This window comes from Candoia aspera, chromosome 16 (assembly GCF_035149785.1).
Source record: "Candoia aspera isolate rCanAsp1 chromosome 16, rCanAsp1.hap2, whole genome shotgun sequence".
Classification (NCBI taxonomy): domain Eukaryota; kingdom Metazoa; phylum Chordata; class Lepidosauria; order Squamata; family Boidae; genus Candoia; species Candoia aspera.
This window is the reverse complement of record NC_086168.1, coordinates 510,561-523,526: the sequence shown is the minus strand read 5'-3', so window position 1 is coordinate 523,526 and position 12,966 is coordinate 510,561. Positions and strand designations below refer to the sequence as shown.

Here is a 12,966-nt window from a genome sequence, read left to right as displayed (position 1 = left end):
ATCGTTGGAAACATCACGCCCTGCGGGTCCATAAATCCTGGGGAGAAGCTGACCAGGCCCTGGGCTTTCTCCGCACGGTAAAATTACGTTACATCACGGCGCAGAAGCGGGACTGTCCGGTGTCTCTGGCGGCCTCAGCTTTGCTTCGGTCCCGCACCAGGATGGCCTGGTTGCCGTACTGCGAGTACCAGGCGCTGCGGCTCCGGCTCAGGTAGTTCCCCGGGGACAAAGCCTCCAGCTGCTGCTGCTGCTGCCGCCAGATGAGCAGCGAGGCGTCCCTGTAGCGGAGGCGAGCGTAAGCCTCGGAGAGGGCTTTCTCGGCCAGCGGTGGCCGCCCCGACATCGCCGCCGGCCCGGACCCAGGCTCCGTCCAGAGCCGGCCGGCCTGCGGGCGGCTGACGCTCGCCTTCGGGATCTCGTCTGCCGCGGAAGCCGGAGGTCGGGGAGGACGCGCCCACTGCTGCCCGGGCGACGGACCTTCTTGCCGCCCGGGGGCCGCCTGGAAAGAAGGGGAAAGAGGGGAGGGGGCTCGCGGAGCGTCCCAGAGCGCCGACCGGCCCCCGCCCCGCCCGCCCGCCCGCCCGCACTCTCCCCCTCCCCTTCCCCGACGGCGCGTTACAGATGCTGCCCAGCCCCTTCGGGCTCAGCGGACTGGCTCCGTTTCCAGACCACCGCCAGGCCGGCCCCCACCGCCCGGCTCCGCCGAGGCCCTGCCCCAACGTCGCCCGCAGCCCCGCCGTACCTCCGCTCCGGCAAGCGGCGGGCGAGGCGAGAAGGGCCTCCGGTGGGGACGCGCGCCCGAGAGGCCCTCTGCCGCCGGGCCGCTGCGCTCGCCGCCGCGCTGCGAGGGCTGTCCGCCGGCCTCCTCCGGCGTCGCGCGGTCGCCTCGCTACGGCGGGGGCGGAGAGGGCCGGGGCGCGTCACAGGGCGGAGCTCCGGCCCGGCCAGCCCCCGCTCGGCCGTTGCCCACGGCTGGCCTCGGCCCTCGGCGCGGGGGGGGGGGGGGGGCGTCCGCGCGGAGCAGAACCGACCGGGCTCCCTCGCCGCGCCCGTCTCCCGGGCGCGGGGCTCCGGGTGCCTTCGCCCTGACGGGCCGCCGGCGCGTTCCCGCCGAGCCGCCCCGAGCTCCCCCGACTGCGGTTTGTTAAGGAAGCCACGGTGGGCTGGGGTTAGCGGCGGGACAGTGATAGCAATCCTGAATGGCTGTGGGTTTCTGTGGTTTATTCAGTTTAGCTGCGGCTGAACCCTGGTCTGTAGTTCAAACACGAGTGTAATCTCTGGCTGGCTTCACAAGGCTTTGGGGCACACCCACCGCAATGCACGCTGGAGTTGTGGAGTCCTTGGTGCTCTCTGAGCCTTGTTGTTTTCTTGCAGACGTTTCCTTGCCAGACTCGGCAACATCTTCAGTGCGAAGAGGGAGAGGGCCTTGCTCTCTGTTTATATACCGTGCGTGGCCTGCCCTGCTTGTGTTGGTGGGGGTGTTGTTCTCTCTTGGGAGTTCTTGCATTGGGCTGCTGTTTGCTGCTTGGTTGATTGACTGAGTTAATAGTTCCTTGATTAGGGTGTATTGTGCTGTTTGTGGTGTTAATCTGGTGTTAATCCTAGTGTTGATTTCTGCATATCTGGGTGTTGATTGCTGGCGAGGGAGGGTACTGGTCTTTTGGCTTTTCTACTGTCTCTTTTGAATGGTATGCAAATGTTGTTTACCTCTATGTGTCTGTTGATGGCTGACTTGTCTGAGTGCCAGGCTTCCAGGAATTCTCTGGCGTTTTTGGATTTGGCTTGGTTTAGGATGCTCACAGTTTCCCAGCTGAAACTATGGTTGAGTCTGTCCATGTGTTGTGAGCTTAAGGAGTTCTCATCGTGTCTTCTGACTGCCAGTTGGTGTTCGTGGATGTGCTCTGCTAGTCTTCTGCCTGTCTGTCCTACATAGTGGCTGTTACAGTCTTTGCACTGTATGTTGTAAATAACTCCTGCTTTTTCTTCTTGGGCTATTGGGTCTTTTGGGTTGCTTAATATGTTTTGAAGAGTTTTAGTTGGTTTATGTGCTATGGTGATGCCATGCGGTTGTAACAGTCTGTTGGTGGTTTCTGAGATGTTTCTGATGTATGGCAGTGCTATCCTTTTCACAGCTTCTGTTGGTTGGGTTGTAGTGGGTTGGGTGGTGAGGCACTTTTTGATAAAGTTGAGCGGGTATCCATTTTGTTGGAAGATGCTGTACAGATGATCTAACAGAGTGAGGTATCATCAATATGAGGATGATGCTCAGTTGTACATCTCCACCTGAGTGAGGTAAGTGAAGCTGTGGCCACCCTCTCCAGGTGCCTGGGGGCTGTAGGGGCCTGGATGGGGAACAACAGACTTCGGCTGAACCCTGATAAGACAGAATGGCTGTGGGTTGACGGCTCCTCAGTATCCAGGAAATTGTCATCCTTAGTTCTGGATGGGGTGGCACTGCCCCAGACAGACTTGGTGCGTAACTTGGGGGTCCTCTTGGACTCACGACTCCTGCTCAAAGAGCAGGTGGCAGTGGTTGCCAGGAGGGCCTTTGCTCAACTCCATGTTGTGCGCCAGTTACGCCCTTTCCTGGACCGAGAGGCCCTTTGAATGGTCACTCGTGCCCTAGTTATCTCCCATATAGACTACTGCAATGTGCTGTACATGGGGCTACCCTTGAAGAGTATCCGGAAGCTACAGCTGGTTCAGAATGCAGCTGCACAGGCAATTTTGGGTGCTTCAAGATCAGCACATATTACTCTTTTGCTTCGTGAGCCGCACTGGGTTACAGTTTGCTTCTGGGTCCAATTCAAGGTGTTGGTTATCGGTCACCTTTAAAGCCCTACATGGCACGGGGGCAGGTTACCTGAGGGACCATCTCATCCCCGTTACATCAACCCGCCCCACCTGGCATGCTACGGACCCCGTCTGCAAGAGAATTCCATCTGGCGGGGTCCAGGAGGCGGGCCTTCTTGGCAGCAGCTCCCACCCTTTGGAACACCCTCCCCCCGGAAGTGCGGTTAGCCCCCTCTCTTCTGAACTTCAGAAAACAGTTGAAGACCTGGTTTTGTCACCATGCCTGGAGTGGGGAGAGGAAGAGCCATTCTTGGGGCTGGTTGGTTCCCTAGTCTTGCCAGGACCGGTCTTGTCCCCTTTGGGTGGAATTATATCTGCCATTACTTGGATTTCATTACATTTTATATTTAAATTTATTGATTATTGATATTATTTATGATTTTATTGAATTTTAAACTGTTTTACTGTGAACTGCCCAGGGTCCCCCGTGTGGGGGAGATGGGCGGTGATAAAAATATAATAAATAAATAAATTTCTTTGATTTCATTTCACAGCTCCTCTGGTTCCCTATCTATGAGGTTGAGGACTTCAAAGTGATTCCCAATGGTCTCCTTGAAAATTTTAGGTATATAGCTAAGGTCATATCACGGAAACTTGTTGGCTTTCTTCTTCCACTTTAGCTTAACTTGGAATTTGCACATAAGCAGTTCATGATCTGTTTAAGAGTCAGCCCCTGACCATATCTTTGCTATTATAACTGAGCTCTTCCACCTCAAATTAATTATATAGTCCATTTGATTTCTATGTACTCCACCTGGTGATTTGGTTGTTTGAAGACTATGTTAACTATGAAAAGATAATTGGATTGGCAGAATGATAAGTTATTACCTTACTTCATTTTGGTTTCTTAGGCCATGCAGTCCAACTATGTTAGTCCTTAATATTTCCAACTTTGGCATTCTAGTCTCCAATCACAAGGAACCTGTTCTGTTGATTCCGAACTTAATCTAAAACTCATCAACCTCCTCTTCTGCATCAGTGGTTGGAGCATAAACTTGGATAATTGTCATATTAAAGGGTTGACCATGAAGTCTAATTGGTATTATTCTGTAAATGATCTCATTGTATCCCAGTGCTATTCTTCCTAACTATGAAAGCAAAACTGTTCCTTTTTTTTCATGTCCTGAGTAATAAACAGTGTGATCTTCTGATTGAAAGTGATTGATTCCACTCCATCTCAATTTGCTGATGACGAAGATGTCAGTGGGGGGCGTGGTGGCTCAGTGGTGAAGATGCCAGGCTTGTCGACCGGAAGGTTGCAAGTTCGGCGGTTCGAGACCCATGCACCACGTGATGGAGTGAGCTCCCGCACTCACCCCAGCTCTTGCCAGCCTCGCAATTCGAAAGTGTGCAAATGCGAGTAGATAAATAGGTGCTGCTTCAGCGGGAAAGTAACAGTGTTCCGTGACTTCCATGACCGTGGAAGTGTCTTTGGACAATGCTGGCTCTTCAGCTAAGAAACGGAGATGAGCCCGCTAGAGCCAGACACAACTGTGCAGGGGAAACCTTTACCTTTAAGATGTCAATATGTCGTTGATTCATTTCATGCTTCTTACATTCCATGTTCCCACTATATTTCTTTCTTTGTGGCTTCAGATTTTCTTTTCCTGTATGGCAACATCAACAATTAGACATCCCAAAGGCTTTAATCTAGCCATATCATAAACACCATTAGTGCTCCAAAAAATCCTGAGCATTTCCTCAGTAGCACATTGAGTGCCATCATCTGGCAGTATATCATCAATCAGTTTATATTTTCTGTCCACAGGGTTTTCTTGGTAGAAATGCAGGAGTGGTTTACCATTGCTTTTTCCCACGCAGCTGTCCCTGTAGTGATCCTCTGCCTCCAGGGTCTTCCTGCTCCGCTGCTACCCAATAGAGGTGCCTGCTGACTTCAGCTGGGCGGCTGGGATGGCCTTCGCCCCTTGGGTGGCCCTGCTGGGAGAATATGCCCTTGGTGCATGCTCCTGGTGTTCTTCGTTCATCCCCCTCTCTGCCATGGTGAGGCAGCACAGCAACTTGTGAGCTGCCCTTAAAAACATGGGTATACCAGGCTGCCTCAACTCCTAGTGAAGAATTTGTGTGATTTTCAGGAAGCTACAATTTAAATGGAATTAAATGGTTCAAAATTGGGAAAAGAGTACACCAAGGTTGTATATTCGTTTAATTTATATGAAAAATATGGGGAATTAAAACTTGGAATTAAAACTGCTGAGAGAAACAGCAACCTCAGATATGCTGATGATACTACTTTGACTGCTGGAACTGAGGAAGGCTCCAGGAAACGTCTTCTGCAGGTGGAAGTAGACAGCGTAAAAGCTGGTCTGCTGCTTAAAGGTATTAAGAAGAAAGCAAAGAAGTTGAAGCAGTGATGGACTTTATCTTCCTAAGCTGCAAAAAATTGACAGGGACGGTGATTGTAGTCATGAAATGAGGAGACCTCTGCTGCTGGGGAGGAAGACAAAATATTGAACTGCAGAGACACCACACTGGCCACAAAGGCGCCTGCTGTGAAGGCCACAGCCTTCCCAGTTGTAACGGATGGTTACCTATGGTTGTGAGAACCGGACCATCAAGAAGGCTGAACAAAGGAAAACCGGTGCCTCTGGATTGTGATGTTGGAGGAAAGGGCTGAGAAACCCTTAAGGAGCTTAGAGAGGCAGATTCTCCAGACTGTTTTTGGTCTGAGTTCGGACCCACCCTCGGCATGGGGTGGGAGTGACTCTGGCTGCTCCAGTTGGTGATTTTCTTCCTGACCAGGATGGGGGATCAGCCCCAGAGACCTCTGCACGTTCAGAATGCAGCTGGGGGTCCTCCTAGGCCACCTGTGAGGGTCAGGCGCTGGCCTACGGGTTTTTCTCTGATAATTGCTTTAAGCCAGTTGTGTTCTATTTGTGTTCTATTAAAAAAATAATTTTGTATTAAAGCAATAATCCAGAAGGATACTAAATAAGAAAAAAAGCAAACAATAGTTAAATAAAATGCTGCAAATTCTATGTATTTGAAAAATAATGCAGCTCATTTCTTTGAACAGCCTATTAAACCTTGGCCACATGGAATCGTACCGTCTGGTCCTCCCATTGTGTTGATGAACAGCCAGTTCAAAGGTCGAGAGTGCAGGCATTTCATCACACCAACCTTCTGTATCTGGCACAAGGGTTTTTCAAGAACACCTTTTTGCAGGAATCCAAGCCTGAGTGATCCAGAGTTCTTCATAAAAAGATAGACTGTAAATTCTAGGAATATGACATAACATCTTTAAATCTTAACTCTTAATAAAACAACGTTAACAATGTTAAGAATATTCAAGCAATATAGGACAATCAGACGATCAAATCCTATATATTAAGGTACCCTAAAATTGATCTTCAGCAAAGAAAGGTAGATAGCCAGGAGGGCTGCATCATTCCATCAATTTATTTACTTACTTATTTTACATACTGCCACATCTCCCTGCTCTTGGTGGTTTATAACAATGACAAAATACAACGATAAAGTGCCTGGAGTAAATTAAAGTTAAACTAAGTCAAGAAGCAAGCCTGACAATGTGGCAATTCACCCCATAGCCCTCCAGAATAACAGCTTTAACTACCCTCCAGAAGGCTATATCAGGAGAGCCCCTCGAGCAGGGCAGGGGTCATTCCAGAGGAGAAATGTCTCTGTGTCTCGGCCCCCTTCACTTCCCCCAAATGGGCCATTGCCAACAGCACATCCCAGGAGAGATGGGTTGAATCCAGTTGGAGGAAGTGGACCTGAAAGTACCAAGGTGCCAAGCCATTTCTGGCTTTCTAGGTTAAAACCAGCACATGGAACTGCAGCCGGAAACCTCCATTGCAAAGATGAGAACTCCGTGCCATCTCCAGCTGGACCTGGCTGGTGGTGTAGAATTGAGTATCATCTGCAGATGGATGACGCTTCATCCCAAACCTCTGGAGGGCCTCCCAGCAGTTTCATGTATGCAAACGTTAAATGTGGCACTCCAGCTCAGAGGACCTCCCCGCACCAACTGGAGCTGCCCCCTGTGGAAGAAGCAGAATTAGGACAAAACGGTGCCTCTCACCCCTGCAGAAAATTAGGACTCTAACAGCACCTTTTCCAATAAGAAATTTTGTTAAAAGGCATAAGCTTTTGCAAACTGCAGCTCACTTCATCAGACAATAAATTTAAATCCTACGGAAGTCGGATGACGTGAGCTTCAGTTTGCAAACGCTTATGCCTTTTAACAAAGGGAAAAGGTGCTACCAGAGTCCTAATTTTTGCCACCATAGACTAACAGGGCTCTTCTCTTACAGTCTGCAACCCCTGGAAGTGGTCCAGGTAATGGTACCAAAGGCCACTGAGAGATCTAGAAGAGCAGGAGGTCTGCATCATTCCCATCAAGGTTCCAACGGAGATCATTAACTCAAGCATCTTTGCTTTCAGATGATCCCTTCATGTGCTCTGTTTGATCCCCTTCCCTCAGAAAGGATGGTTGGAGCCGGAATGCTAAAGACAGCTAGATCCCAAGAGAGCCTCTTAAGGAGATGACGTGCCACAGACCCCTTCGAGAGTCTGCCCCAGTCCCCACCACAGACTGCTGTGGACTGAATTTGTAACATAGACCGCTGAGGCCTGAGCCATAGGAGCACCTGAACCGGCAAGGAAGGCGCGACTGCAGAGAGATGTTCCCCATCCAGTTGTTCTGTCTCAGGAGCCGTATGGATCCACCTGGTTCCCAATGGGCAAAGGAGACGCTCCCCAGTAGACTTTTGGCCACTCAGATGAACTAGAAAGGTCTCAGAAGGGTTACTCCTGGGTTGCCATTCCCAGGCCACTAAACCAGGGGAGATTCCTTGGATCACCAAGCTCCAGGAGGTGAAGTGCATGAGGAGATTCCTAGTTGGATGCTGAATGAAATGGCAGAAGTGCTGCCCTGCAAGATGCCTCTGAACCTGCGACTCCCTATGGTCCACTGCAGGGAGAGCTCAGCCACCTGTAAGCCAGGTCTATGTCCCTCCAGGCTTGCCTGGGCCACCCAAAAGAGGATAAGGAGGACTGCATCCCTGAAGGAGGGAGTGTGGCCACCAACTTAAAAGAGGCATGGTGCCCCCTCCTCAGAAACCATCTCTCAACCCCGCTGTTCTTGACAATTATTGAGTGGTCTCCAACCAGCCTATTTCAGCAAGGCTGTTGAGGAAATAGTTGGGCCTCAGTTGCAGAGGAAGCTGGATGAAAGAGATTACATGGGTCTCTTTCAATCCCATTCAAGCCTGAGCAGGGGGCTCAAATCACATTGGTTAGTATTGTGGATGACCTGTGGCAGGATTTGAGGGGACACATCACTCTGTCTGGTAGATCTCCTAGGGGGATTCAGCACTATTGGCCAGGTACCTTTTGAGCCCCTTGTAAGAAGAGTTGGGGGCCCTGTTTTTTGTCCTGGCTGGACGGTTCCACTTGGTGTTGCAGGGGGAGGGGGGAGCTCTTGGGCACTCCAGCGTGAGGCGTTCAGGGCTCTGTCCTCCCCCCTCCTGTTTAGGGCCAGGGTTAGGTCATCCCCACTCAACAGCGGGGGAAGAGAGATCTGCTGTTCCTCCAGTGTGGCCAGTTGACAACGAGCCCCTGCCGTCTCCACTGAAGACACTGGGCAGTCTCTGCAGAAGAATCATAGGATTCACAGCTGACAAGAGAAGTGGCGACATCCAGAAAGGCCTGTGTGCTTGGGGTGGGGGAAGAAGAGACCCTCCATCTTCTTAGGGCATCTTGTCGCTCACCTCAGAGTCCTTGGGAAGAGAAGGTACAGAAGCTGTTCAGTAGTCCTACAACACGCTAAGCTGTGGTTTATTTAAATATGGTTTGCTTAGTAATCCATCCTGTTTCCTCATGAACTATGAAATATGGCTTACAAACCACAGCACAGCAAACCATTAAGCCATAAACAGGCGAAACACATTTATTCCCAGACATGGTTTTATCTGGGAATAGCATGTTATGTCAAACCAGCAATTTTAATTTGTGGACCGGGATTTAGGGTTTCAGCTTTGCACGAACCCAGTCATTGCTGGCCCCAGACCCGAGGGGTGCAGGGAATGCATGCAGGGCGGTGACAGCCCCCTCGGACTGCAGCCCCGGCCTTCCTCTCCCAGAAGGTCGGCTGCAGAGAAGCAGCTCCCCAGCACCGGAGCGCCGAAAGCTGCAAGGAAAGCGAGCGGAACCCCGAATGAATGCGCCCCGGGCTTAAACGCTTCCAAGAGTCGGGTGCAATGACAAGCGTCACCAGCAGGGGGAAGCAGGTCTGATACAGTATTTGGAAAATTTCTGCACAGGTCAATATTTAAAATCAATCAATCAACCAAACCTTTATTGGCATTATAAAAGCAATACAATACAAAAAGCATTAACATATCGTGAGAGTAACAAAGAAAGAGCCATCCTCATTGAAACATTTGATTATATTTCCTTTTAAGTACTTCCTATTTTTGTTTAAGGGGCTAAGCAACGAATGTTAGCCCCCTAAACAAAAATAAGACGTGAACTTTCACGGATCAGTCGCATCTTTATTAGGACTAACCATAGTGCCCCAAATAAGCAGGTCAGTAGTCTGGAACCCTTTATTAGGCAAGGTGGAGGTTGCAGACAGTGCCATTACATTTTGTAGCCGAAGTCACGACCCCGCTTCTTCAGACGTGGTACAACCGCCGGGCTGCCCTTGCTCTGCTGCGGAACGCGGCGTCACGGGCCGGGAGAGCCACTTGGCTGTGGCCGCGTTGAAGGAACTGCCGGGCGGCAGATGAGCCGCCAAGCCAGCTCCGGTTCTCGCTTAATGTTTACTATGCACTATGTACTGGAATTCTGTATTATGAAGTGGCTTCTGATGAAAACTGCAATAGCTTGCTTACTCTGTGGATGGAAGATCTTTCATCTGCAGCCGATGAACAAGCTGTTTACAAATGTGGGGGGGGGTGTCAAGATTTGCAAGCAAGACAGTGGGCGTGGCATCATAATCCGAACTCCGCCCTTTTTGTGTATGCATCTGGGACAGTTATGATTATGAAAAATGGTCCTCCTTCACCCCCCCCCTTTTCTGAAACTTTTCTAGGGAGCATGAAAAGCCTTTCGATATAAAATGCGTGGGGTTTTTCTGCTGCCTCTCCTTTCCCCCCTATTATTTCCCTTTTTCTTGCGCTGTTCTGCTTCATTCAATACCGAAAGCCATAATCAAAGTCGCAATAAACTCAGAGATGCCTTAGCGTAGAAAGCGGCGGATGAACCCGTTAGGTAGACGGGGCGCTAGTTCCGAGCGGCTCGACCCCCGCGCGGCTCTTTCGCGCCTCACATCCGGCATCCGAGTGCAAAGCGGCCGCCGCCAAGTGGGGAGAGGGAGCCCCCAGGGCCGGCCGCTCGCTCCGAGAGCGCCCCGCGTGAACGGGGACGGGGGCGAAGGGAGGACGGGGCGGCAGAGAGGGAGTCGGGAGACCGCGGGGCCGGCCCTCTGGCTAGGCCGAAACAAAGCGCCAGCCGCCCGCTGCGGATCCAGCCAGGGACGCCCAGCGCCTCCGCTCGCCCCCGGCAAGCCGGACCTGCAGGGGGTGCCGGCAGTGGCCCTCGAGGACGGCGCTCTGGGCCCGGCACGGAGCCCCGCGGCCCCGGGAGAAACGGGCGCAGGTCGGGCCTCGCCAGCCGGAGAGACTCCACCCCTTCCGCGCGGAAAGGCGCGGCGCTCCGGAGCCTGGGCGGAGCCTGCGTCGCCCGCCCCTCTGCTAGCCCGGCAGCCAGGCAGCCGCCGCGGCCGCGCCCGCCCCGCCGACCGCCGGCGCGCAGGGGCGGGGAGGAGGCGGAGGGGAGCCTGCCGCGCCGCCTCTCCACAAAAGAGCGCGGCAGCGGCCGAGCCCCGCTCAGCCCAGCCGAGCCCCCCGCCTGGCGCTGCGGCTTGGAGCGGGCGCGGCCCGGCGGGGTTCTTTGTTCGCCGGTCGAGCAGCCCCGGGGCAGCCAGCCAGCGCGGGCGGGAGCCGCGGGCGCCGGGGCATGAACGGGCGGCGGGGCGTCCTGCCCGACTCCAAAGTCCTCCAGCAGCGCCCTCAGCAGTGAGCCTCGGGGTCGGCCGGCACCCAGCCCGCGGAGGCGGCGCGGCTCCTCCTCCTCCTCCTCCTCGCCCTCCTCCTCCATGGCGGAGGCCCCCGGCCGCGGCGCCCGTCTCGGCCGAGGATGGCGGTCCCCGTCCGCGTAGGGAGCCCCCCGCGCGCGGCCGCGCGGCCCCCGGGCACCATGGAGGAGTGGCGGCAGTGCGGGCGCTGGCTGATCGACTGTAAGGTCCTGCCTGCCAACCACCGCGTGGTCTGGCCCTCGGCCGCGGTCTTCGAGCTGGCGCAAGCCCTGCGGGACGGCGTGCTGCTCTGCCAGCTGCTGCACAACCTCTCGCCCGGCTCCGTCGACCTCAAGGACATCAACTTCCGTCCGCAGATGTCGCAGGTAGGCGCCCTTCGCTCCGGCGCTCCGGCTCGGACTCGCCGCGCGGTGATGCGCGGCGCGGCGCGGCGCGGCGCCTTTCCAGGCGCGGGCGGCGAAGGGCCGCGGCTGCCCTGCTTGGAGTCGCGGCCGCCGCGTCTTCCGCCTCCCCCTCCCCCCGCCTCCTGCACGCGCCTTCCCGGCAGACCCCCCCCCCGTGGGTAACAAAGGGAACCGACCCCCGCCCCCGAAACACGCCGGGCGCGGTGGGACCCAGTGACAGGCGCCCCGCCCTCTGCCCGGCTGTGTCCCGGGGGCTGTGCGGGCGAACGCGGCGTTCGTGGGGGCGCTCTCGGGGCTCTCCCCGAGCCTCCCACGCGGGACCCGGGCAAGGCGCTCCGAGAGCCACCCGGGAGGGGGTCCAGCCGGGTCCGCGGTCCAGGCTCCCCCGGTGCCGGGGGCTTCCTTCTGCGGGCGGAGGCTCCGATTGGCGATGCCCGCGGCGGCGGCGGGGGCGGTTGGAGGATGCCTGTGGACTTCTCCCTTGGCTGGGTGCTGAAAGGCAAGGAGTTTTGCGAGCTTGGCCTGCCGGGCGCCTCGCCTTCCCCTCCGGAGCTTGCTCTCACCCGGCCTGGACTTCCTGGCCGAAAGGGGGCCTGAGCTGGCGGGCTTGTCCCTCCGGCTTTGTAGGCAGCGGAGCGACTGGAGCAGTGCCTGGCGCCGAAGCCTCCCTTCCCTCAGTGCTTTTGCTCAGCAGAGCTGGGGTGCCCGGGAGGGCTGCATTTAATGTGGGAGAGCCTGCCTTGCAGCGCTTGGGCCTTTCCATCAGAGAAGCTCTCAGGTCAGAGCCACGAGGTGGGTGGGCCGCTTTCTGTAGGGTCCTGGCTGGGGGGAATACCTCTTGGAGGTGGGCTGGGGGAAGCACTCCTGAGAGCAGGATTCTGAGCTGAGCAAGGTTTAGTGAAGCAGATTTTCTAATTACAACTGATTTCGTGAAAGAAATAATATGATAGGGAAAGCCCCACATCCTCCCAGGAGGGGGTCCAAAGAGCAGGGGGGCCTCTGCTGTGGGCCCCAGGAGCAACTGCTGAGCTTTGCAGCTTGCATTTGTGCCCTGCAGTGTGGGCTGTGGGCAGGGAAGGGGGGAGTGAAGGTCACCCGTGCTTTAAAGTGAGGGTGTTTGTGTGTTGTGCTTGTCTGGGAAGAAAAGGAATGGACGGTATTGGGGTCATTGCTGGGAGGACGAGTGTTGGAGTTAGACCACCTTGGCAGCAGCCAACGAACTCTGCCCCGGTGTGTGTGGCATTGTAATATTTGGGCTATCAAGCAAGCCTTGTAAATTAACAGCTCCTTGGCTGCCTTAGACCCAAAGGTGGGTGCCAAATTGCATGAGGGGGATGCCAGCTCTGGCAGGGTGGCTGCTGCTCCTTCCGGGTGGGCACTTGGAAGGCAGAGGAGCCAAAGTCACCTGGTTGGGTGCACCTGTGCCCTGGCTGGGCTTGAAACTCCTTGCCTGCCTTATCCTTGGCAAGGCCGGTCTCCTGCTCTGCCAGGCAAATCTTCCCTCCCTCTTCTGAATCAAAGAGGGATTAACATTTTAAAGAAAGGAAAGGAGGAAAAGAACAACATTCCTCAGGCTATCAGCTCTAAATTACCCGCCCTGCAGCCAAGTTAATCAATGATGAAATGTTA

General features: G+C 54.5%; 2 protein-coding genes across 4 annotated transcripts in view; one reads left to right on the top strand and one right to left on the bottom strand.

The window, feature by feature from the left end:
* Positions 1 to 378, bottom strand: BRD3OS (BRD3 opposite strand). Its single transcript, XM_063316183.1, has one exon. The coding sequence runs from the start codon at positions 341 to 343 to the stop codon at positions 89 to 91; it is 255 nt and encodes an 84-aa protein (XP_063172253.1). The 5' UTR covers positions 344 to 378; the 3' UTR covers positions 1 to 88.
* A 10,345-nt stretch (positions 379 to 10,723) lies between these two features.
* VAV2 (vav guanine nucleotide exchange factor 2) overlaps positions 10,724 to 12,966 on the top strand; it is a 123,703-nt gene continuing 121,460 nt past the window's right edge. The window contains exon 1 of one of the 3 annotated variants that reach the window (XM_063316094.1): positions 10,724 to 11,298. In XM_063316094.1, coding sequence (XP_063172164.1) covers positions 11,035 to 11,298 — 264 coding nt within the window. In that variant the 5' untranslated portion in view covers positions 10,724 to 11,034. The remainder of the gene's footprint in view (positions 11,299 to 12,966) is intronic. The other 2 variants (XM_063316093.1, XM_063316092.1) reach the window with 2 other exon arrangements.